Source organism: Petromyzon marinus, chromosome 42 (genome assembly GCF_048934315.1).
Source record: "Petromyzon marinus isolate PM22_M1 ecotype Great Lakes invasive population chromosome 42, UKy_Petmar_22M1.pri1.0, whole genome shotgun sequence".
Classification (NCBI taxonomy): Eukaryota; Metazoa; Chordata; class Hyperoartia; order Petromyzontiformes; family Petromyzontidae; genus Petromyzon; species Petromyzon marinus.
Window position 1 is genome coordinate 865,874 of NC_133708.1, and position 26,975 is coordinate 892,848.

Genomic DNA, 26,975 nt, shown 5'->3' on the forward strand with positions numbered 1-26,975 from the left:
TTTGTCATCTGGCCACATGGCCAGCCTGCTCTAGACCAATTCCGGGACCACATCAATTCTATACACCCAGCCATCAGATTTACTATGGAGGTGGAAAAAGATGGCAAGCTACCCTTTTTGGATGTCTTAGTTAAAAGGAGACCTGATGGCTCAATGAGCCACTCTGTCTACAGGAAAGCTACCCATACAGATGCTTACTTGAAACCGGATTCCCACCACCATCCATCCCAGAAGAACTCCCTCATCAAGACTCTATACCATAGAGCCCAATGCATTTCCGACCAGGAACATATTACCAGTGAACTCAAACGCGTACACCAGGCTCTCAGGGCTAATGGTTACTCTGACTACACAATCCGCAAAGCCATCACTCCAGTCATGAAGAAGGATTCTCTTGTGGGGCCACTCAAAACCATCACCTTACCCTACATTGCAGGGGTCACTAAAAAGATCTCCAAAATCCTGAATAAGCACAAGATCCAGGTCCGATTCAACACAGTACATAAAATCCGTGATCTGGTTCCATCTGTAAAAGATGCTGTTCCAGACATACAGTAACCGGGCATTTACAAACTAAAGTGCCTCTGTGGTAGTGGCTACATTGGAGAAACCAAACGACATATCTCGGACCGCATAAAGCAGACTTGAAACACGGTAGAACGAACTCCTCCGCCGTGGCAGATCACTGTTATAATTCAGTGGGCTCACATCACATTGACTCCAAGACGGAGGTTCTTTGCAAGCCAACCGGCTACCATGAGAGATTCGTTCATGAGGCTATCCACATATACAAGCACAGAGACAATTTCAACCGAAAAGATGGATTCTGGCTTAGTAACCATTGGAAAGATGTTTTAAACCATTTCGGTTTTTAATTAATTATTTTATGGTGACCTTCAGACCGCAGCTCTTTCGCTGGCATTGACTCTTAATACTTCTCACGCCACGGTTAATGGTATGGTTTATAACATGATTATAACAGCGCCTCGCAGCTGTTTCTCTCCTCTGTTCCGACCATGATGGACTCGTCCGTCTGAACGGGGCTCGTAGCGGTCCGTGGTGCTGATGTGGAGGGTAAGAATCCACCCATTTTTTCGCCATATAGCATCGTGATATATAACGACTTATTGTTGGTAGCTCAGCTGATTGGAGAATATATAGAGTTTATTGATAACATTGAGGTAGTTTATATTTTAGTTTTTTATCTGTTTACTATATGGTATTCATTATATAGTGTAGTGTATACCCAGTTGCTGTTAATAGCTCTGCTTATTGAAGAATATATTGAGTACATTTATATATTGATGTAATTTAGACTTAGGTTTTTTTTTCACATCGGTTTACTGTATGATAGTTGAGTTGTTGCAGCCCCTTTGGCGTCCATGTACGAGGTGCCTCTGTGGATGTGTAGGCTTTGACTTTAACATAGCTATTTCTGTGACCAGTCACAAGCTAATCCCTCAACTGTTTCAATGCTAAATTCTCCTGTTTGATATGTAAACCCCTTTGTCAAGGTGCCTCACTTCTCTCAACCAGCTTAAAAGACGCTGCGAATCTTAGCAGCGTTCATTGTAGCTCTGTCGTCCCGACAGGTTTGTTCCTTTCACCTGAAGAAGGCCACTTGTGTTGTGGCCGAAACGTCGTGAGAATTTTATTGTTTTATTTTATTATTTTATTCTCATTCTACGTGACTTTACCGAAAGAACCAAAGAAGATGTTTAAATATTCACCACTCGGGAGATAAAGACGGCCGGATGTGTTGCTGGCCACCCAACCCCCTCGTGTGCCGTGCCGGCCTTCATAGGTGCTCCTCGCTAACAGCACTTTGCCCCTCAGTCTGTTAAAAGCAATACAGAGGATCCTTGTCTTTGTGTTTGTGTGTGCGCGTGCGCGTACAGGACTACGGTGGCCCGGGCACGGGTGATCGCTGAGTGGAGTGCCGGGGGCGGCGTTCTGCTCATGGGCTATGAGATGTTCCGTCTCCTGTCGCTCAAGAAGGCGTCGCTCGGCTCCGGGCGCAAGAAGAAGCCCAAGAAGGAGGTGGGGCCCGTTATCATCGACCTGGACGAGGAGGACCGGCAGCAAGAGCTACTCCTGGGTATGCCTCCCTCCCTCCCCTCCCCTTCCTCCTTCCCTCCCCTTCCTCCCTCCCTCCGACCTGACCTTCAATGCGCACGCTCTCGGGGTCTACGATGTGACAGCAAATGAACCAGGATGACATTCAGCTCGCAGGTTTTCGCAGCCATTCGGGTTCGGCTACTTACGTAGCAATCTGACCAAATCTGCATCCTTAAAGCCCCCACCGCCCGACACAGCCAAACAGATCAAACACTATTTGGCGTACGAGCGTTCAGCAAAGTGCCAATTCTTCGTGGTTCCAGCCCGACTCACCGGTGAGTTGAAGAACGATTTCCTGCAGACAGACGTAGCGGGGATTGCACCCCTCCCCCCTCCACCATGCTCCACGTTGGCGAGAAGACGCGACGCTCCTCCCTGTCTTGTCGCGCAGACGTTGAGAAGGCCCTGACGCGGCCGGGCGCCGACGTGGTCATCTGCGACGAGGGCCACCGCATCAAGAACTGCCACGCGAGCACGGCACAGGCACTCAAGGCGGTGCGCACGCGGCGCCGCGTGGTGCTCACGGGTTACCCGCTGCAGAACAACCTCATCGAGTACTGGTGCATGGTGGACTTCGTGCGACCGAACTTCCTGGGCACGCGGCAGGAGTTCAGCAACCTGTTCGAGCGGCCCATCCTCAACGGGCAGTGCGTGGACAGCACGCCGCAGGACATGCGGCTCATGCGCTACCGCAGCCACGTGCTGCACAGCCTGCTCGAGGGCTTCGTGCAGAGGCAAGCGCCCGTGGCAACCTGCACACACCTGCACACACCTGCACTTTCAGTCACCCGTTACAGTAAATAACAGCACACTAAATCACCCATTACAGCAAATGGTGCATGAGTGTAGCGTGCGGTGTGGTGTGAGTGTAACGTATCGTGCTATGTGTGAGTGTAACGTGCGGTGTGGTGTGAGTGTGTGTACCGGTGGACGTGGTGCATGTGTAACGTACTCTTGGTTGGCCGACAGGCGAGGCCACAACGTACTGACGGCCACGCTGCCTGCCAAGGAGGAGCACGTGCTGCTGGTGCGGCTGTCACCCATCCAGCGCGCGCTCTACCGCCACTTCATGTTGCGCTTCCAAGAGGCCGGCTCCTCCGGCTGGCTCGGCTCGAACCCGCTCAAGGCCTACTGCGTCTGCTGCAAGGTGCGCGCCACTGCCCCGCTGCTGCTGGCTGCCTGCACGTGTGCGCGTGTGTGTTTGTGCGTGTGTGTGTGGAGAGCGGTTGTGTAGCGGTTAGCGCACTGCACTTCGAACCCGCCGGCCCGAGTTTGATTCCCGATCATGGCCAGCACCAGTGAAGAATATCTGAACCAGTCCCAGGCCTCCTCTAGGTCGACTCGGCCTCAAATGAGTACCTGGTATGGTGTGTAAACATCGCCACTGGTGAGACAAAGGCGGCCGTGCGTGGTGCTGGCCGCGCATCCCCTTGAGTACCATTTCGGCTTTCATAGGTACTCGCTAACAGCACTTTCCCCAACATTATGGTAAGGTTTTTCAGGAGATCTTTGTCTCTTGTGCGTGTGTACATTTCTGGGCGTGGTGTTGGCCACCCATTCCCTCATGTGCCATGCCGGCCTTCATAGGTGCTCGCTAACAGCACTTTCCCCTACAGTCTGTTAAGGCTAAATGGGGGATCTTTGTCTTTGTTTGTACATTTGTGCATGTGTTTGTCCATTTTTGTGTGCGTCCGGCGTACGTGTGTACGTGTGTGCGTGCGTGCACGCGTGTGCGTGCGTACATGCGTGCATGCGTACATGGCGTGCGTGTGTACATGTGTGCGTGCGTATGTGCATGTGTTCATGTGTGCCGCCTGACTCCTGGGGGGTCTCGAATTCGCACGTGGTACAAACGGCGATTTGCTGCTGCTCAAATTAACTTTGAGGCAGAGCCAGTGGTGGGAATTACTAATTCCAATGGCGAGGCCAAGTCTATACATACAACAACCAAAGTGGTACTTCATTTATTGGCCCAGGAGGGATGATGGACTGAGTACCTGGTGCGGTGCGTGTAAAAACATCGGGCGTGGTGCTGGCCACCCACCCCCTCGTGTTCCATTCCGGCCTTAAAAGTGCTCGCTAACAACATTTGCCCTAACAGAGTGAAAAGTCTATACGGGGGAGCTTTGTAAATGTTTTTATTGTGCTGCAGCACACGCCGTGCGCACACGGCACCCACGCTTATAATATTGTGTGAGGAGTGAGCGGTTTGTCTTCGTGAGAATGAAGAAGTGTTAAGTGCAGTCCCCCGGCCACGCTGAGATACGGGTATCTTCTCGTGGGCTGGAGGTCTGTTACCTGCTGACGAGCAGAGCAAGTGCAGCCAACGTGACATTGCTCAATTGACATCAGGGACTTGCTCAACATAGGGACAATGTGGGTGCTCGCTGACCAGGCCGCTATCTAGCTCGCAATTCAACAAATGTTCTTTATCGTGTGCATTATGTATGCATGTTGAACTTCTTTTGCACCATACGTAACCAAACGTGCTAATTGGAGGTGCGGGGGAAGGACAACAAACTAAAGACAAAAGCAGTTCTAAAGAAATTAGTTCGTCAATCTAGTTGATGATTTAAAAGTGCATAGCTCCAGTGGCTTCCTAATATCAGAAAGAAGAGCGTTGTAGATGGCCGCAGAAGCGCATAATAATTGTCCCTGATAACATACGTAATACATTTTTCGTCAATAGTCAATAATTGCATCATAATTTACGTAATTAACTATTTAAAATTGATCGGACACTGAAATGTATTAAGCAATAATAAAAGGCTCTTGATTTATTATTAAAATAATGAATACAATAATTAGTTCGTTGGTACGTTCCATTCGCATCCAGATTTATCAAATAAATAATTATAACCCTTTAACACCTTCGTATTCACTTTTACATCGTTATATTGTTGAATTAATATTCTTTGGAAATGTTTCAATATTTATGTATTATTGGATTTTTTTTTATATACGCACGCACTGTCACACCTCACGCTGTGAATAAACAGAACCACAGACAAGAGCCTGGACGGCTGCCATGAGGTGAGCCGGCGCCAGCCATTGCTCTGCATGTTCTCCACATATTCAGACGTTTAGGGAGCATTTGTAAAATGTGTGAGGAAATCGTAGCACCCAGAGAAAACTCCATGCGCGCGAGGTGGCAACCCTCTGTCCCACACGGAAGGGACGGACGACATCAAGTGCACGCTTTGCTGTCTTGCATCCTGCTGGGGTGTTGAACATCGTGATGCCCACGGCAAGGGAGTGTCGCAGAGATTTGCCTCTTACAAACAACCCTCGCCCGCTTTCCGCACGATGCTGGAGGACGGACCGCAGCATGCACAGCCACCGCGGCTTCCTTACGATGGTCCTGGCCACGCGTCGGCGCGGGCGGGCGGGCACGTCCAGTAACGCTGCCGCATCCTCCTCCCCCTGCGTTCCCCAGATCTGGAACCACCCGGACATCCTGTTTGACGCGCTGCAGAAGGAGAGCATCGCCGCGGACCCCGACCTGGACCTCGAGGTGTCGGACCTCCCCGCAGGCCTCACGCGCGAGCGCGGCGCCAGTGGGGGCTCCTCGGGCAGGCGCAAGGTGGCCAAGGTGAACAGTGTCACTCACCACCACACTTATCAGTGTCACTCACCACCACACTTATCAGTGTCACTCACCACCACACTTATCAGTGTCACTCACCACCACACTTATCAGTGTCACTCACCACCACACTTATCAGTGTCACTCACCACCACACTGATCAGTGTCACTCACCACCACACCGATCAGTGTCACTCACCACCACACTGATCAGTGTCACTCACCACCACACCAATCAGTGTCACTCACCACCACACTGATCAGTGGCACTCACCACCACACTGAGCGGTGTCACTCACCACCACACCGAGCGGTGTCACTCACCACCACACCGATCAGTGTCACTCACCACCACACCGATCAGTGTCACTCACCACCACACTGATCAGTGTCACTCACCACCACACTGATCAGTGTCACTCACCACCACACTGATCAGTGTCACTCACCACCACACTGATCAGTGTCACTCACCACCACACTGATCAGTGTCACTCACCACCACACTGATCAGTGTCACTCACCACCACACTGATCAGTGTCACTCACCACCACACCGATCAGTGTCACTTACCACCACACTGATCAGTGTCACTCACCACCACACTGATCAGTGTCACTCACCACCACACTGATCAGTGTCACTCACCACCACACTGATCACTGTCACTCACCACCACACTGATCAGTGTCACTCACCACCACACTGATCAGTGTCACTCACCACCACACTGATCAGTGTCACTCACCACCACACTGATCAGTGTCACTCACCACCACACCGATCAGTGTCACTCACCACCACACCGATCAGTGTCACTCACCACCACACTGATCAGTGTCACTCACCACCACACTGATCAGTGTCACTCACCACCACACTGATCAGTGTCACTCACCACCACACCGATCAGTGTCACTCACCACCACACTGAGCGGTATCACTCACCACCACACCGATCAGTGTCACTCACCACCACACTGATCAGTGTCACTCACCACCACACTGATCAGTGTCACTCACCACCACACTGATCAGTGTCACTCACCACCACACTGAGCGGCATCACTCACCACCACACCGATCAGTGTCACTCACCACCACACCGATCAGTGTCACTCACCACCACACTGATCAGTGTCACTCACCACCACACTGATCAGTGTCACTCACCACCACACCGATCAGTGTCACTCACCACCACACCGATCAGTGTCACTCACCACCACACCGATCAGGGTCACTCACCACCACACCGATCAGTGTCACTCACCACCACACCGATCAGTCTCACTCACCACCACACTGAGCAGTGTCACTCACCACCACACTGATCAGTGTCACTCACCACCACACCGATCAGTGTCACTCACCACCACACCGATCAGTGTCACTCACCACCACACTGAGCAGTGTCACTCACCACCACACTGATCAGTGTCACTCACCACCACACTGATCAGTGTCACTCACCACCCCTCACTCACCTAGAGGGAGGTGGCAGATCTGGAGCTGCCCAACGGGCGGTGCGGCGCGGCGACGCAGAGCGGACCGGAGCGCGGTGGACAAGTGGTGACCTACGAGTGGGTGAGTCTCCTCCCTACAACACCTCCACCATGACCACCACTGTCGTGTCCACCATCACCACCAGCACAACCACCACCATCACCACGATCATCGCCACTACCATTGCCACTACCACCTACAACAATAACTGCCATTTGCCACTAATTGATGGTGACGTCACCACGGCGCTTGTGCCAGGCCAGGTGCACTTTGAGGCCACGTGAAATATGAAGGCCCTCTGGCACGAGGTCATGAAACAAACCCAGGTGCCATAGGTGGACTGACTGAGAGGCTGGGCGATGCACCAGCTGTGTCCCCTACTGTGCATTTTAGCCACTTGGAGCTCCGCTCATTTTTGTGAGCATTGCTCCTCTGTCATCCATTGTTGTTGGAAGGCGACTGCCTCCAACTGCCCAGTAGCATCCTTCACGAGCATCCTCCACAGAGGCCGATCTTGACACTGCTAGTATCAGTGTTGGGAAAATCCACTCAGCTCCACATCCTTCTGTAACGCATCAGTCTCTCTGTTTTCTAGCCCATTCCGAGCCCATTTAGCCCCCTCTTTCCAGCCAAACAAGCTGCTTGGACATGCGGTGGCTGGGCATGCGGGCTTCATGACCCAGCTAATGGAGCCTTGCCTGCTGGAGTAGCTCACCGATGGGACTGTGTCCAGATCTTCAAATGATCTGTGAGCTTCTCACAAAATTCAGCCTGGTTGAACCCAGGATGGATTGTAGATAAGCCAGCCTTAAAATTTTAAACCGGCATAGATGCTCCACTAGAGAAGGGAGGGCATAACTGTGGCCAAGAAGACCTGAAGCTTCATGTGGAGCAACTGTACAGACAGCTTCCTCACAGCATTATGCAGCTGATGAAGAGATAATGCTGCTCAATTGATTTGGAGTGAGACCTCTGCAGCTTAACCGAACCTGGTCATAAGGACGTTGCCCAAGTATGGGAACTCCTCCACTCTCTCCACAACTGCATCGATCAGCCTCAGCCATCGATCAGCCTCCAATTGTATCTGTACCAGATGGAAATTCCTCTGGTACATCCATAGAAAGCGTCTCAAATTATTGGTCGAAGATCATGTTAAATTGTGTAGGGGGCAGAGGACATCCTTGTCACACCCCAAGGTGAATGGGGAATGGCTCTTGATTCCCTCAGCAGTTTTTGCTTGGGAGGTCATCTCAGCATGGCACCCCACCTGCTCTCAGCACCTGATGGTGATGTGTAATGTGATGATTGGCGATGTTGTGCGATGTGATGATGACGATGTGCGATGTCATGCATCAGGCCAGGGACCTCATGGGCAGCTACCAGACCGGTGTGCTGGAGCACTCGGCCAAGATGGTTTTGCTCTTCCACTTGGTGGAGGAGAGCGTGCGACACGGGGACAAGATCCTTGTCTTCAGGTGCGGCGGCCTGTCCCCGCGTCTGCCTGTCCCCGGGTCTGCCTGTCCCCTCGTCTGCCTGTCCCCGCGTCTGCCTGTCCCCGGGTCTGCCTGTCCCCTGGTCTGCCTGTCCCCGCGTCTGCCTGTCCCTACATTTGTCTGTCCCTGTGTCTGCCTGTCCCCGCGTCTGCCTGTCCCCGCGTCTGCCTGTCCCCACGTCTGCCTGTCCCCTCGTCTGCCTGTCCCCGCGTCTGCCTGTCCCTACATTTGTCTGTCCCTGTGTCTGCCTGTCCCCCCGTCTGCCTGTCCCTGCTTCTGCCTGTCCCTACATCTGCCTGTCCCTACGTCTGCCTGTCCCTACGTCTGCCTGTCCCCGCGTCTGCCTGTCCCTACGTCTGCCTGTTCACTGCGTCTGCCTATCCGTGGTGAGGAGTGTGGCGATGACGGGTGGTGATGGTGGTGGTCGTGAGGAGGAGGAGGAGGAGCAGGGTCTTGGTGGCGGCTGTGGTGATCTCTCACGTGCCCCTTGCCCCCGCTCTATTGGTCCTGCAGCCAGAGTCTGTCCACTCTGGACATCATCGAGGCGTTCCTGAGCCAGAGGAAGATCCCCACCGTCTCGGGTTCGGCCTCCCCCTCTGCCCCCTCTGCCCCCTCGGACCCCTCGGACCCCTCGGCCCCGTCGGCCTCGTCAGCGCCGCCCGCGGAGACCCAGGTGCCCCCAGCAGCCTCCTCGCCCACCGGCCTCGTATGGAGCAAGAACGTCAACTACTTCCGTGAGAACAATCGCCGCACACAAAACGTTATTTGTGCGCGCTTCCGGGTTTGGCGGAACCCGCCAATGTCAGGGGGTGGTGGGGGGCAACTCTATTTTTACTATTATATTTTTGGTTCTTTCGGTAAAGTCACGTAGAAGGGAAACAATAAAATAATTAAAAATATAAAACAATAAAATTATCACGACGTTTTGACTGCAACACAAGCAATCATCATCAGGTGTGAAAACCACGGCAAGAAAATTTGAAAAAAGTGGCGTTTTTTTTTAACGTTAGCACTATTTTTTTTATATTACTGTGTAAGGCACACTGAGCGATGTAGCTCTTTTTCAGAAGTGACCTGGCCACAAATTAAAGCTCAACGAAGTGGCTTATCACGTGGAAATTTATAGCAGCCAAATATTCTAAACGCGTGTTTCTAAATGTGGAGGGAAAAACCGAAGGACCCGGAGAATAATCCACGCAAACACGGGGGGAACATGCAAACTCCAAATATACAACAGGCGTTGGTGTCGGGTTCGAACTCACGACCTCCTGCAAACCAGGCGAGTTAATTAACATCTCGTCGCCGTGGCGAGATGTGATGGCGTGGAACGTTTCGAGGCCCTGTCCGGATTGTTGGCCTTTGCTGGGAGTCGAGACAGAAAAAGTATGAAAATGACGAGCAGCTCACAAATCGTTTTAGTTGTTGAGATCGTTTAACGTGGTGAGAACTCAAGAGACCAGGATGAGTCTCATTTGCAAAAGAGATGAACCCAGGACATCATTCTGCCACCGGAGGGCGATGATTGCTGCGTGTACAATTCTAATTAAGCAATTTGCGCGGTAATATTTGAATTTGGAAAATGTGTGGACCCTGACGCGGGCACACACAATGTCCTTCTCTTTGCGAATTACGCCCGAGGATGTTAGCTTCACCGCAAAGCGGATGGCACGTAGCACTATTAAGATGTTTTACACCCGCAGTAGTAACCAGGGCGGCCGCCAGTTTCCAACCGTGAACATCTGCAGCAAACACGCTTACCCCTGGGCTATCGCGTGACCGACCGTAGTGAGAATTAGGTGAGTCTCGGAGGTCCACGACCGTTGATGCGTTCAGCGTGAGCGGAATTGCGTCTCTCACTCTACGCAGGACTGGATGGCAGCACAGCCACCTCGGAGCGGGAGAAACTCATCAACCAGTTCAACAACCCCCTCAACAGCAGCGTGTGGCTCTTCCTACTCTCCACCCGGTGAGCGCCACTCTCCGGCGAGACGCGCAGAAACGTGCCGAGTTCTTTGTGTGCCCGTGTGTATATGCCTGTGTGTGCACGCACGTCCGTGTGTGTTTTGGTGCTTGTGGTTGTGCATGTGTATGTATATGGTGAACGGTGGGGTAGCGATTAGCGCGCTGGGCTGCGAAACTGGGGACCCGAGTTAATTGCCCGCTAACGGCCAACATCTGGCTACGATTATCTGAATCAGTCCTGGGCCTCCCCTAGGTCAATTCCGCTCTCAAGTGAGTACCTGGTGCGGTGTGTAAACATCGCCACTAAGACAGCCGGGTGTAGTTCTGGCCACCTACCCCTTCGTGCGCCGTGCTGGCCTTCTTGGTGTGCTCGCTTGCACTTGCTCCTACACTGTGAAGGCTATGCCGGGGGATCTTTGTGTGTGTGTGTGCGTGTAGGGCCGGGTGCCTGGGCATCAACCTGATTGGGGCGAACCGCGTGGTGATCTTCGACGCGTCCTGGAACCCGTGCCACGACGCGCAGGCCGTGTGCCGCATATTCCGCTACGGCCAGGTCAAGCCGTGCTTCGTGTACCGCCTCGTGTCCGACTTCACGCTTGAGAAGAAGATCTACGACCGGCAGATCTCCAAGCAGGGCATGTCCAGTAAGACATCCATAACAGGCAGACAGGGGCGCACCTATACGTGGCAGCGTCATGCAATGTGTAGGGGTCCAGTCGGCCACAAGGGGGCCCCGAATCAACAGATAAACAAGTAACACAAAATGTCAAGGAAAATTATTCAAATAAAAAAAGAGAAACAATTACCTCCGGTCTACTATGGGCCAAGCCCGATTAACCGCATCCGACTATCATATCAATAGAGCAGCACAAAGTTGCGCAGTCCACCCCGTTTGAGGCATGAAAACAAGATGCACGATAACTTTGAGCATTATAACCTTAACATTTTTTGTATTAATACCGTCACTGTGAGACTCTCTTCCTCTAATCCCAACACACGGTGCAGCATCTAAAATATCATTTATAGTTATAGCCTACAGAGTATTGTATACAGGTTAAAAACATCCATAGCTATTTCAGTAAAAGTGAGTCTGGGAGAAAATAGGGGGGGGGGCACAGTCATATCTTGCATAGCCCCTTTGAAATAGGTCGTTGTGCCCCCTGCAGGCAGATCTCCAAGCAGGGCATGTCCTGTCAGACCGCTATGACCGGCAGATCTCCAAGCAGGGAATGTTCAGTAAGACCTCCTAGACCCTCAACAACCCTTGCTCATGTGCTGTCGTTAAATAGGTAGAAGTACCAACACTTTACCCCACCGCACGTAACCTGTCCATCATCGGTGGTGTTTGTTCATTTCTCAATCCGCTTGTCCTGGTGAGGATCATGGCGGCAGTGCATTGGGTAGGGCGGTCCTGACCTCCCATTCCCTGGCGATGACTCTTGCTATCCCTGGGGAATTCCCAGGCGTTCCCAGGCCAGCTAAGCGACAGTTCCACCAGCGTGTCCTGGGCTGCCCCGGGATCTTCACCCAGTGGACCTTGGCAATGGATCATTGGTGGTGTACACCTTTATAGTGATGGTTGAACAGAGGTGGAGGCATTGACGAGACTTGCCCATTGTTTCAACACCGTGCGTATACGGTGCGTGTGTGTGTATGATGCGTGTGTGTGTACGGTGCGTGTGTGTGTATGATGCGTGTGTGTGTACGGTGCGTGTGTGTACGGTGCGTGTGTGTGTATGATGCGTGTTTGTGTACGGTGCATGTGTGTGCATGGTGCGTATACGGTGCACTTGTGTGTTCGGTGTGTGTACGGTACTGTGTATGCGGTGCGTGTGTATGTACGGTGCATGTGTGTGTGCGTGTACGGTTGCGTGTGTGCAGACCGTGTGGTGGACGACATGAATCCCGTGTTGAACTTCACGCGCCACGAGGTTGAGAATCTGCTTCACCTGGTGGAGGAGGAGGAGGCGGCCCCCGTGGACCTCCCCTCCATTGCGCAGCGCCACCACGACCCGCTCCTCCGCACCGCCTGCCTCCAGCACAGCCGCCTGCTCACCAAGGTACCACTTGCTGGGGCAACCGTTAACCGGGGTTACCGTCCATGGTAACCGCTCACCGGGGTAACCACTTACCAGGGCAACCGCTCACCATGATAACCACTCACCGGAGTAACCACTGACCAGGGCAACCGCTCACCAGAGTGACCACTCACCAGGGTAACCGCGCACCAGTGTAACACGCACCACAGTGAATCAGGCAACGCCTAGTAGTTTGTGGTTGTTACAACCGCAGTGATAACCAGGGAGGCCTGCCAGATTCAAATCGCGAACCTCAACGCAGCAAGCGGTGATGGGCGCCGCCCTACGGTGCGACGTCAACGCAACGGGGATCACGACCCCTGACCCCCGCAGGAGCCGTTCACGCACGAGTCTCTGCTGATGGAGCGCTCCGAGTACCGGCTCACGCCGGCCGAGAAGCGCCTCGCCAAGAAGAGCTACGAGGACGAGAAGCGCGCGTGCGTGCCCTACCAGCGGCCCAGCTACGCCCAGTTCTACCCCAGCGTGGCCAGCAGCCTCAGCAGCCTCACCGCCTTCACGCAGCAGCAGCAGCAGCACCACAGGTGCGGCCGTGCGCAGCAGCGGAGCCACGCAGAAGCCTCCTGTGGCCGGGCGCTCGTCGGTCCCGGTGCAGGAGGCCGGCGGCGGCGGTGGTGGTGGTGGCGTGGATACTCGCAGTGAGCAGCCCCCTGCCGCCCCGGGTTTGATTCCAGACCCGTGCGCCATTCTGTGCGGAGTTTGTACATTCTCGCTCTCTCTACCACCCTACTCTTACGCGTGGCTTTCCTCCAGGTTCTCCGGTTTCCTCCCACAAGCTGAGAAACAAACATGCATTGTAACTGGTAAAGTCACGTAGGTATAGAATAAAATAACATAAATCATGACGTTTTGATTGCAACACAAGCAATCATCATCAGGTGAGAAAACCACAGCAAGAAATTTGTTTTGCTGAAGTGGGAGAGAGAGTTGCCGTGGTAAGAGGTTATACAGGCAAGGAAGGGGGAGGAGCAAGGGGTACTACTACTCCACGCAGCACTCCGCCTACCCCACACCCCCACCCCTCCCTCTCCTCCCCTTGCCCCTCCCCCTTCCTTGCCTGTATAACCTCTTACCACGGCAACTCTCTCTCCCACTTCAGCAAAACAAATTTCTTGCTGTGGTTTTCCCACCTGATGATGATTGCTTGTGTTGCAATCAAAACGTCGTGATTTTATTTATTTTATTTTCTACCTACGTGACTTTACCGAAAGAACCAAAGGGTATGGATCCCTGCAGTCACAAAAACTTAAAATCTAGATTGTAACTGGTGTTGGTCAAACATCCCTATTGCAGGACTCTCCTGAAAAAGAGGCTTTGGGCTTGCTTGATCATATTACCAAACAAACTATGAAACTATTTTTTTTTTTACCAGGTAAGGGCCCACTGAGCTATAAAGCTCTTTTTCAGAAGCGACCTGGCCGTAAATGATAGCTCAACAAAGTGGCTTATCACGTGGAAATTTACAGCAGCCAAATAATCTAAACACATTTCTAAATGTGGAGTGAAAAACCGGAGGACCCAGAGACACATCTCGGGAAGAACATGCACCCTCCAAATATACAGACTTCAAGGTTGGAATCCAACCTCCGACCTCCTGTATACCAGGCGCGGTAGTAAACATCTCGCCACCATGTTGCCCTTAATAATATTAATCAATATAATTCATTAATTTTAAAAAATGGCGAGAGTTATTAAACGATGACCGGGAAACTGGTAACCTCTTCCAGAATCGGTTCTGAAAGCCAAGAACCAAGTGAAGCTACACCAACAGACATTTTAACAACCGTAGACAAGACGCCCCCCGTGGCTGTGTTGCGCACCGCGCGCGCGCGTGCCTCGGTGTGAAATGTGTTTTGGCGGTGGCGAGGAGAAGCGGGCGCGCCGTCTGTGGTTGTGCCTCCCGCGAGCACCTCCGCCACGGCTTGTGACCGCGCCCGCGCGCGTCGCCATGTGTGTGTTCGTGTGTGTGTGTGATGCGCAACCCCGGCCCAGGCTCTCAATGCACGCGGGCCTCAAGAGCCGCCCCGTGGCCAACGTGCCGCCCATGCAGACGACGCCCGTGCCCATGCTGCCCCGCGTGGTGCCCGCTGGGTCCGGCCTCGCCCCCGGCGTCCTCAACCCCGCCGCGCTTACCATGAGCTCCCTGCAGCGCGCCGGCGTCAACGTGCAGAGGATCGTCACGACCACCGGTAGCGCGGTGCAGCGCCAGCGCGGCCAGCGCACCGCACGCACGCACACATCAACAACCGCCATTCGCCACGAAGTGTCCGTGGCGTCACTATAGCGCTTGTGCCAGGCTAGGTGCACTTTAAGTGTCGACCGGTCACTAGCAGGTCACGGGACAGACCCAGGTGTCATGGGTTGACTGGCCGATGCACCACCTGGTACGCACACATGTGCGAAATACACACACCTCATACACACACACACACCTCATACACACACACACATACCTCATACACACACACACATACCTCATACACACACACACCATACACACACACACATCATACACACACACACACCTCATACGCACACACACCTCATATGCACACACACCTCATACGCACACACACCTCATACGCACACACACCTCATACACACACCTCATGCACACACCTCATACACACATACACACACACACCTCATGCACACACACCTCATACACACACACCTCATACACACACCTCATGCACACATACCTCATACACACACACATCATACACACACACATCATACACACACACACATCATACACACACACACACATCATACACACACACACCTCATACGCACACACACCTCATACGCACACACACCTCATACACACACCTCATACACACACATACACACACACCTCATACACACACACACACCTCATGCACACACACCTCATACACACACACACCTCATACACACACACCTCAAACACACACACACCATATACACAAACACACCTCACACCCACACCACATACACACACCTCATACACACACACCTCGTACACACACAAACACCTCATACACACACAACTCATACACACACACCTCATACACACACAAACACCTCATACACACACACACACCTCATATACACACCTCATTCACCTCATACACACACACCTCATACACACACACACCTCATACACACACCTCATACACACACACACCTCGTACATACACACACACACCTCATACACACACACCTCATACACACACACACACACCTCATATACACACCTCATTCACCTCATACACACACACCTCATACACACACACACACCTCATACACACACACACCTTATACACACACACACACCTCATACACACACACACCTCGTACATACACACACGCACCTCGTACATACACACACACCTCATAAACACACACCTCATACACACACACACACCTCGTACACACACACACACCACATACACACACACACATACACACACACACACCTCATACACACACACACCTCATACACACACACCTCGTACATACACACACACCTCGTACATACAAACGCCTCGTACATACACACACCTCATACACACACACCTCGTACATACACACACACACACACACCTCGTACATACACACACCTCATACACACACACACCTCATACACACACACCTCATACACACACATACACACACACCTCATACACACACACCTCGTACATACACACACACACACACCTCGTACATACACACACACGCCTCGTACACACACACACCACATACACACACACACACACCTCATACACACACACACCTCGTACACACACACACCACATACACACACACACCTCATACACACACACCTCACACACACACCTCGTACACACACACCTCATACACACACACCTCACACACACACCTCGTACACACACACCTCATACACACACACCTCGTACACACACCACATACACACACACACCTCATACACACACACCTCACACACACACCTCGTACACACACACCTCATACACACACACACCTCGTACACACACACACCTCGTACACGTACACACACACACACCTCATATACACACACACACCTCATACACACACCTCGTACACACACACACACACACCTCGTACACACACACACACCTCATACATACACACACACACACCTCGTACACACACACACACCTCATACACACACCTCATACACACACACCTCATACACACACCTCATACACACACACACCTCATACACACACACACCTCATACACACACCTCATACACACACTCACCTCATACACACACTCACCTCATAGACACACACACCTCATACACACACACACACCACTCACGACACAGACGGTTGACTCTATTTTCAAGGTCAGGCCTCCTGGTTTTAGTCATGTGCTGCGAGTTTAAAGACAATTGCTTCACGTTCACTGGGTGCTCAACGACGGAGTTGAGAAATCACACAGGCATACACACACGGGCACACACAGACTCGGCACGTCTCTGCGCGCCTTTGCTGGGGAGTGGCGCTCACCGGACGGAGTGGGAATCTAAATTGGGTCACCGGGTTCGCAGTGCCATGCTCTAACCATTGCACCACAGGCTCCCCTCTCACCTCTCACACATGCTCATGCACAGCTCCATCACAGGGACATTGCCTCCGAATGTTTCTCTCTCGTTTTTTTGGCTTGTGAGTAACACTGCGTATATCTGATGGGGGCAAGCGAGGCCGCTCGCTCTCCTGTGCCCGGCCCCTAGACGCCGCGGCCGCTTGAGAGAGACACTGCTCAGGACTGCGAGGCCTCGGGTGATGTGAACTCCCGTGACCTCACTACCCCTTTTGTAAATCTTGACTTAAAGCTTTCGTGACTGCACGAATTCATATTCTTTGGGTCTTTCAGTAAAGTTTCGTAGATAGGTTCAAAGAAAATAACAAATAACTACGACGTTTCGATCGCAACACAAGCGGTCGTCATCAGGAAAAGGGGGTTAGCCTCTCAAGGCAAACGGTTTAAAATGGGCATGGCCTAAGTGTCAGCAGCATGTGCGGGGTAGCTAATGTTAATGTAAGGGATTAAAAACGGTGTCCCCCAGCAGCATGTAGGGCTGTGCTGCCAGGTAATTACACACACTGGTGGCGGTGGAGGTTGCTGCTTGGAGTGATGGTAGTAGTGCTTCCTCAATTAAAAAAGAGGGATGACACTGTCATCCTCTCAGCCGACAAGGGCAATGCCACAGTCATCATGGACAAAACCACACACAATAACAAAATTCAGGACCGACTTAATGATGGTAGCTATACAAAAATTAAAAGAGATCCCACCAACAGCATCGTTATGAAACCAACAATATCATCACTGATTCGCCATCTTTTATCGAACCAACCAAGCGGTTTCCTTAAAACCATCTGCTGCTAGACCACCCAGATTTCATGGCTTACCAAAAATCCATAATGAAAAGGTACACCCCTTCCTCCTATCATCTCCACCATTGACTCACCCACCTACAAACTGGCCCGATTTCTGTCTGAGACCTTACAACCATTCACTGGTAAGACCACCTCAGCTGTGCTTAACTCAGCTCACTTGGTATCGTTAAGGACATCTCACTATCTCCAGGTGATTTGCTCGTTAGTTTCGATGTAGTCTCTTTGTTTACCAAAGTTCCTGTGCATTATACCATTGCAAGCATTGAAGATTTGGTCCAACAAGGACTGAATGCTGATGTACTGGCCCTGGTAAGACACTGCCTCACCAACACTTATTTCACCTGGAATGGAACATTTTACAAACAAGTGGAAGGTACCCCAATGGGTTCTCCCTTATCTCCAGTTGTAGCCAATGATATGGAAAAATTTGGAACAGATGCCATCCAGGCAATCCACTCTACGTCCGTCCTTGTGGAAGAGGTACGTAGATGACACGTTCGTCATTTGGCCACATGGCCAACCAGCTCTGAACCAATTCCTCAACCACATAAATTCCATACACCCAGCCATCAAATTCACCATGGAGTTGGAAAAGGATGGCAAGCTACCATTCTTGGATGTTTTAATCGAAAAGAGACCAGATGGCTCAATGGGCCAGTGTCTACAGGAAAGCCACCCATATGGATGCCTACCTAAATCCTGACTCCCACCACCATCCATCCCAGAAGAATTCCCTCATCAAAACTCTACAACATAGAGCTCGATGTATTTCCGACCATCATCACCTAGCCAGTGAACTGGAACACATACACCAAGCTCTCAAGACCAATGGATATTCAGACTACACAATCCATAAAGCTATCACCCCAACCGTTGGGAAAGAACCATCCGAGGACCCAATCAAAACCATCACCTTGCCATACATAGCGGGGGTCCCCAAAAATATTTCCAAAATCATGAGCAAACTCAAGATCAAGGTTCGATTGGACACATTCCATAAAATTCGTGATCTGATCCCATCTGTGAAGGACATGATTCCTGACATGCAATACCCCGGCGTCTACAAACTAAGCTGTGTCTGCGGCAGTAGTTACATTAGGGAAACACTAAGCACCATGTCTCGGACCGTGTTCGTGAGCATAAGGCACATCTGAAGCACGGTAGGACCAATACCTCAGCCGTGGCTGATCATTGTTTTAATGCGGTGGGCTCACACGAAATTGATTTCTCTAAGACGAAGGTACTTTGCAAACCCACTGGCTATCAACAAAGATTCGTTCATGAAGCCATCCATATATACATAGACACAATTTTAACCGAGAAGATAGTTCCAAACTCAGCAATCACTGGAAGGACTTTATCAACCAGTTTAAGTCATAAATGGCTCTAATGTTTCGATTTTAAATCTGGCACCCCTTTAATTGGTGGAAGCCCACCACCAGGACCATCACTACCCACTACTACCATCACCGCTAGCAGTAGCCCTTTATTGGTGGAAGCCCACTACCAGCACCATCACTGCCCACAACTACTATCACCTCTAGCAGCAACCTCCACCGCCACCAGTGTGAGAGTTTAATTACCTGGCAGCACCGCCCTACATGCTGCTGGCGGACACCGTTTTTAATCCCTTACATTAACATTAGCTATGAAAGCGAGGTGCAATAATTACCTGGCAGCCCTTTAATTGGTGGAAACCCAGCACCAGCACCAGCATTGCCCACTACTACCATCATCGCTAGCATCGCCCTACATGCTGCTGGGGGACACCGTTTTGAATCCCTTACATTATCATTAGCTACCCCGCCCATGCAGCTGACACTTTGGCTACGCCCATTTTAAACCTTTAGAAACAGTTTGCCTTCAGAGGCTAATCCCCCGTTTCGTGATGACGACCGCTTGTGTTGCGATCGAAACGTCGTAGTTTTTTGTTATTTTGTTTGAACCTATCTACGTGACTTTACCGAAAGACCCAAAGAATATGAACCCCTTTTGTGTTTTTGCTCAGATTGACCTGCGGTGTCTCTGACGTCAATGAAATTGATCGTGTTCCTCTTGCTTGAGCCCAATAAACTGTGCACCCCCCCCCCCTCTTACCTCTGATTTAAAGCATCATCATCGCTCTGGGCAGCCTATCCTGCCAGAGGTGATCATTCACAGTTTTGGCAAAAAGATGACCCAGAGCATAAAATTATGCGAGGCAAATTGTATTGCAACATTTTGTTGATAAACACGATGCCCTGAATGAAGAGAGATTTTCTGCGAATGAGTTCTGCGTTTATGGGTTTTAAAAAAAAAATAGCATTTCTGGGAACCTTTCAGCTTTTTTTAGTGATTTAAAATTACTTGGGTAGAAATGGTGAGGATGACTCATGAGGATTTTCTTACTGGGGGTTTGCTCAGGTGAGCGTTGCTCTTCCATCCGCTCGTGTATTTTGTTCCAAGGTCAAAAATAAAAATTAGCACAAAAAATGTTTTGAAAAGATTCAAAATCCAATCCTCCTGACAAAGTGTTCAGCATGTTGAGTGAGGATTCCCCGGATTTAAACATTCCTGATTGGTTATCATTCAGACAGGCACCGTGGCCCATTTTGTGCCGTAGAGTAGACCTCGCGTTCCAGATCAGAATCTGTATTTATATTGCAGGATTAATCCGATAAGTTTATAAAGCTCTTTTTTCACAGATGTCCAGCAGGGCCACAGGGTAAGAACGTTACAACATCAAACACAATACAAAAACACGATAGGAGTGCAAAGCCACGGTGTTGCACATTTCTAAATCGGCATCCATATGTTATCTACTCAGAAAAAAACAGTGCCTATAATGGAGTGAGTGGGAAATAATTGTATTGTTGTTCTTTTGTCACAGAAAAACCCCTGCATTCGCATACAAAACTGTTCCCAGAAATGCTTTTGGCAAAACGTCATAAAATGCAGAACTCTTGAGTAAACATGGGACGGAGGAAACAGGCTCTCGCTGGGCCCTGTGAACCCCCCCCCTCCCGGCGGCAGCGCAGCCTTGGCCTGGCACTGGCATGAGAAGAAGGTGACGCGAGGGAAGCTGTGAGGCTTGTGTGTTGGTTCCCTCTACGGGAGAGAGCTCGTGGCCTAGCCCCCCGTCCCACCCCAGCGGTCGTCTCCACCTCGGCTCCAATTGACTGCTCCTGTCCGGGAATACCTTTACATCCAGAAATTGGGGCTTCGCGTCAGCGCAGAGCCACACGCTCGCAATCGCCCACGGTTGCCCACAGCCACGCACAGCTCGGAAGTTGCCCGTATTTGATATCGCGGGTTTTCAGTGATGTCCTCTAAAAGCGTCTTATTAGACCGCAACGCTTATGCATATAAGCGTTTTAGAGTATTTGGCTGCTGTAAAATTTCCACGTGATGATAAGCCACTTCGTTGAGCTATCATTTGTGGCCACGTCACTTCTAAAAAAAGAGGCATATAGTTCAGTGGGCCTTACCTGGTCAAATAAAAAAAATTGTTTAGTTCATGGTTTAGATTAGTGAGAGGCACAGAATGTGCCGATCAGTCCAGTCATTTACTGTGCTGAGATCACCAAACAATTGTGGGAGCCTGAGATTTGAACCTGGCTCTCGTGGGTCCCTTCCTGAAGCAGATAGTAGCAGCCGTCTGAGCCGTCTACCCTCTGCCCCCAACATTGCCTTGCCGCTTCATTCTCGCCACAGCCATAACACCTTAAATCCGCCCCCCCCCCCCCTTCACAGGCCTAAGCTACAGGGTAATGGCTGAATCCGTGTTGAAAAATATGTTGCCACACAAAGTATCATTTTGCTTCTCTCAATGCTGCCACGGTTACCATGATGGTGCTAGCCACCGATGGGTGAATTTGGCCGCAGCCTCTCTCTCTTTCTGGCCGCCCGTGTTTTTTGGTTCCATGCCTCAGCAGCAGCAGTCTATTGGGCCCAGGCTCATCTTTATCAGATGTTGCAAAGTGTGAACGATGTGTGCTTTTTTATTTTCATCAGATATTGTGGTTCCTGGATCACACACATCCACCAATACACAAGCCAAGATCTCGGCGGGGGAGAACATTTTCGTCATCCAGGGGAACAGGGGTAACTGATGACATCTAGCGCACACCCCACACTGGCCCGTGGCACGCCCGCCGCAGAAGCAATCCTTCCCCGCCGCACCGTTCTCTTCGAGCCACGTGGAAGTCCGTGGAGATTCTCTGCCATTAGAATTATTGACCAGAATATTTCCATAGCAGCAAAGTGCTGTGATATGGAGCTTGTTGCCACGGTTCGAAGTTTCTAAAAGTACCCCCGGAACATCCGATTGGGTTTACGCAACGCAGCATCATCGCCCCCCCCCTCCCCCCTCCCCCCTCCCCCCCCCTCTGTTAAACCTCTGTGGGCTGTCTTCCTTCCTCCGTCATGATTGCCTTGTGCTCTCGGAATGGCACGAATATCAAAATGTGCTCATGACTGATCTCGTGACAGGCGTCTGGGGTGCCGTTTGGCACGTGGCACACACGCCTGGCAACTAAATCAATAACTTGGTTGCCGGGGAAAATCTGCCTCCCTGCAGTTGCTGTCAACAGTCTTTTTTTTTGTTTACTGAAACTTTGTTTGCCAAAATGTTAACTACCTCTCCCTGGTATAGAGGATGTAGTGGGTTCGATCCTGACCCTGACGCCTGCTGTGTATATTTGGCGTTTGCATGTTATCTCTCCCCGTGGTCACGTGAATTTTTTTCCAGGTCCTCCGCTTTTTCCATCCACATGAGAATAAACACACGTTGGGAGTATTTGGCTGCTGTATATTCCCACGTGATGATAAGCCACTTCGTTGACCTATCATTTGTGACCAAGTAGCTTCTGAAAAAGAGCTGTATAGCAGCTCAGTGGGCCTAACCTGGTAAAATAAAAAAGAGTAAGTTAAACCTTTGGGAACAAGACCAGGACGCTGGCACACAGTGACCACACCCTGGGCCCTACGTTGGTTGCTGAGTGCGCTCACGTGCCTCTGGTTCCTGCTCATTAGAGTTCTCCCGCCTCCTCCGAGAGGCTTACGTTCAAAACTCTGACGGTGTCAGCAAGAGAAGATTCATTATCACGGCCCACATGTAACGAAAACGTCTCAAAAACAACTGTAACTAATGTTTTCCACATTCCTCTCGCACTGAATCTCAATGGGCTCCCATGTTGCTCAAATGAAATGCATCAATCGCTGCCTTCGTGCCATTTCAGACTGTTCATTTTCTCACTCGTCACAGATTTGTGTTGCTTGAAGCTTGTGTGTGTGTGAGAGAGACGTGGCCCTGGGCGCTTCACAGCAGTTTGCCGAGTTGCTCAACCCAGACTCTGAACGTTATTCATGCGAGCTCCTGTCAAGGGTCACCCCTTGGTTCTAATTGCTTCCCGAAGCACACTCTTGGATCCCAGGTGGGAGAGGCACCACTGGGAGCCCTGCACGTGGCCTCCATTGATTGGGGCTCACTTGGGGTTTGGCTGCCCAGGGATTTGTGGGGGGGCGGGGGGAGCCTCCGGGAAGGGGGGGCCTTGCTGAAACTTGCTCCTACGAGCCTCTCGACTGGAGAGTTGTTAGTATTAAGTTCTTTGGAGCTGCTTTGGGGTGGTTTATTGCGGTTGGGGACCACGGTTATTTGCATGTTAAGTTTGTCGCTTGATGCAAACTCGAATATAGTTGACATGACAAAATGTGATGCAACCGTCATGAGCATCAGGTACTGGATCTCTCTACAAGAAAGTCCCAGTGTGCTGTGATACTTTATGTTATTTTATTTGTTACGTATTTTACTAATTTATATATATTTTTACGTATATACAATGGATATTTACGAATTTTATTTCTTCCATACAGAGATATATAGGAATCCCCCAGCTTTGAATTGCCGCATTATGCGTTGTTTCGCATATACGTTGCGGACAAATTAGGGAATGTATTTCCTTATGAGTTTAACGTTTCGCTTATGGGTTCTTTTACAAAAAAAAGAGTGCATATTCTTGCGTGTAAAAAACTTGAACCGCACCCATCGAAAACTAGCTATTTTGTGATGTGATACTGACGCGTACATGCACTCAGGGGAAGGCAGCCCTGACCCGTGACACGCGCCATACACGCACAAAACAGAGTATTGCGTCGCAAAATAGCTGGACTCAACAATGTGGAGGGGTCGGACAACGTGGTTGAGTTGCTCTCAAGTGAGGATCTGATGCAACTGGAACAACGAAGCAGAACAATTTTGTCCAGCCGTCTTTGGACGTCTAGAGAAGAGCCCGGGAGAGAGGCAGCTTCCCCTGGTGAACCTTCCTGTGGCTCCAGCTTCATCGTCAGATGAAGAAGAAGGGGCAGGCGACCCTGCCCCTTCGTCTGCATCACTCCACCACTGCTCACCCCTAGAGGCCTCGGATCAACAAACTTTTAAGCCATCTTTGATAAGTTGTATCTAACTTTATTTATTTAAAATGTATGTCCACAAATAATCATATACATGTTTGTACACTTCATGTATGTGCGTTGAATTTCTTTCGCACCGTACTTAGCCATCCGTGCTATTTAGTCACACTTTTTTTCCTAGGAAATGTCGGTGATGAACGCAACTCCTGATTTAACATAATGTCATTGGGGAAATTGTAGTTTGCTTTAAGCAATTTCGAGTGAAGTCACATTTCCAAGGAATGCAACATCCCTTACGTAATAAGAAGGGGACTCCTGAAATTGAAAAGATTGCCGTCAGAGTATTTAGTGCCAACACCCGGGGTGGGAGCAAGGAAACTACTCGTGGCATGGCGATGGTAAACACAAAACGGACCGGATATCACGAAGATGCAACGTGGACTGGAGGAGCTCAAGCAAGAGAGAAAGAGAGAGAGGAGTGGCACCCGTGCATCCACAGCAAGGAAACCACACAGCATTGAGGGAGAGTCATGTGACAACGGCAATGACATTGTGCACCGAAGCTCTGCCAGTGCTATAAATGTGTGCACTGCTGTCACGAAGGTGACCGGAGGAGCGGCTATGGCAGCAGTAGAACGCAAGAGAAGGGCCTGCAACTCGAGTGCTGCCGCGATGAACGTCACTTGCAGAAGAGGCGGGGGCGGCGACGGCGGCCCTTGTGTCAGCGCAGCCACCTGCGGCTTGCCTCTGGGGGAGCCTGAGTAGCTTTGGTTCGCAGGAGAGCGGCATGGCAATTTAGCCCCAAGGGCTCCAAAATCGTACAGTATTTTGAAACTTCGGTCAAGAATATGAACGGAAGATGTTGAAGTGGGGCGACCGTGGAAATGTGGACAAACAGACTCGGCAATAATCGCAATGTTGCTCGACAGAGATGTACCAATTTATTCAGGGAAATTAAAACAATGACACCCCTGGACAGTAAATATGGTGGCAGGTTATGTTCGTGACGGTCCTTGCTGAAGATATCACAGCTAAGATTGCAGACGACTGCAACGATGGTCGGAGATATCACCTGCCACATCCTGCTGCAACAAGGGATGGTAGCATGACTACAAAGCCAAAGATTGTGTTTGGAGGATGTCGCATCCTCGAAATGGCTGTTTACCGACAGGAACCGACTCACCCAAAAGGACCATTTTCAGTGTGCTAATAAGGTTCAGACAGGATAAAATAGCATGGCAGGCATCACGAAAGCTTTCCTAAAAATCTCTGTTCTTTTATGCGATGGCAACATTACGTTGTTGGGGTAAATGCCATTATCGAGGTCTGCTGGCCACGATGAGAGGGCTTCAGGGGAGAGAGTTTTGTGTAGCTTTGCTACTCCTCTTCCAGTGAAGGATATGAGGCTACATTGGGTCCACTTAATGGTTCATCGTTTGGTTTGCATGGCCGCAAGCGCACCACTTTGGCTTGTTTTAAATTTTCTATTCGTGAAGGAGATGTGCGCATCGGCCTGTTGATGCTCTGATGCGGTTGTTGGTTCCCACCAGTGTCTTTGAGGAGGAATGTCAGAGCCAGGGAGTGCGATGATTGGGGCTCGAATGACTGAGAAGCACTCCCAAAGCAGGGAGATTGATTAGGGGTCTTGCGGCAGCACCTGCTGTGAATGCCTCTCAATGGCCGCACTGTTTATCAAGGGTGCCGGGCACGACCCCGATATCTAACCAGGACTCGCGTTTGCCCACAGGGGTCTACATCCGCACCAACGATGGCAAGATCTTCGCCGTCAGGTCCGGACCCAAGCATCCCGGACGCACCATCCCTGGAGGTCACTGCATGCCCCATTCACTCTCGCACATCCAGGGCTGGGGCTGTGCAGGTGGAGAGGGCTAGAGGTGGCGAGGTATAGAAGAGGAGAGGGATAGAGGTGGCGAGGTATAGAAGAGGAGAGGGATAGAGGTTGCGAGGGATAGAGAAGGAGAGGGATAGAGGAGGAGAGGGATAGAGGAGGAGAGGGATAGAGGAGGAGAGGGATAGAGGAGAGGGAAAGAGGAGGAGAGGGATAGAGGAGGAGAGGGATAGAGGAGGAGAGAGATAGAGGAGTAGAGGGATAGAGGTGGAGAGGGCTAGAGGTGGCGAGTTATAGAGGAGGAGAGGGATAGAGGAGGAGAGGGATAGAGGAGGAGAGGGATAGAGGAGGATAGGGATAGAGGAGGAGAGGGATAGAGGTGGTGAGGGATAGAGGAGGAGAGGGATAGAGGAGGAGAGGGATAGAGGAGGAGAGGGATAGAGGTGGTGAGGGATAGAGGAGGAGAGGGATAGAGGAGGAGAGGGATAGAGGAGGAGAGGGATAGAGGAGGAGAGGGATAGAGGAGGAGAGGGATAGAGGAGGAGAGGAATAGAGGAGGAGAG

The 26,975-nt window shown here is 51.0% G+C and overlaps 1 protein-coding gene across 4 annotated transcripts in view; it reads left to right on the forward strand.

Moving 5' to 3' along the window:
* The window catches only part of RAD54L2 (RAD54 like 2), a 112,866-nt gene that overhangs the window by 70,082 nt on the left and 15,809 nt on the right, over positions 1-26,975 (forward strand). For 2 of the 4 annotated variants that reach the window (XM_032969724.2, XM_032969725.2), the window contains exons 9-22: positions 1,899-2,098; positions 2,510-2,852; positions 3,088-3,265; positions 5,555-5,710; positions 7,197-7,292; positions 8,568-8,686; positions 9,218-9,438; positions 10,571-10,670; positions 11,105-11,310; positions 12,548-12,726; positions 13,078-13,286; positions 14,755-14,951; positions 22,167-22,256; positions 26,311-26,391. In XM_032969724.2, coding sequence (XP_032825615.2) covers positions 1,899-2,098; positions 2,510-2,852; positions 3,088-3,265; positions 5,555-5,710; positions 7,197-7,292; positions 8,568-8,686; positions 9,218-9,438; positions 10,571-10,670; positions 11,105-11,310; positions 12,548-12,726; positions 13,078-13,286; positions 14,755-14,951; positions 22,167-22,256; positions 26,311-26,391 — 2,375 coding nt within the window. The remainder of the gene's footprint in view (positions 1-1,898; positions 2,099-2,509; positions 2,853-3,087; positions 3,266-5,554; positions 5,711-7,196; positions 7,293-8,567; positions 8,687-9,217; positions 9,439-10,570; positions 10,671-11,104; positions 11,311-12,547; positions 12,727-13,077; positions 13,287-14,754; positions 14,952-22,166; positions 22,257-26,310; positions 26,392-26,975) is intronic. The other 2 variants (XM_032969726.2, XM_032969727.2) reach the window with 2 other exon arrangements.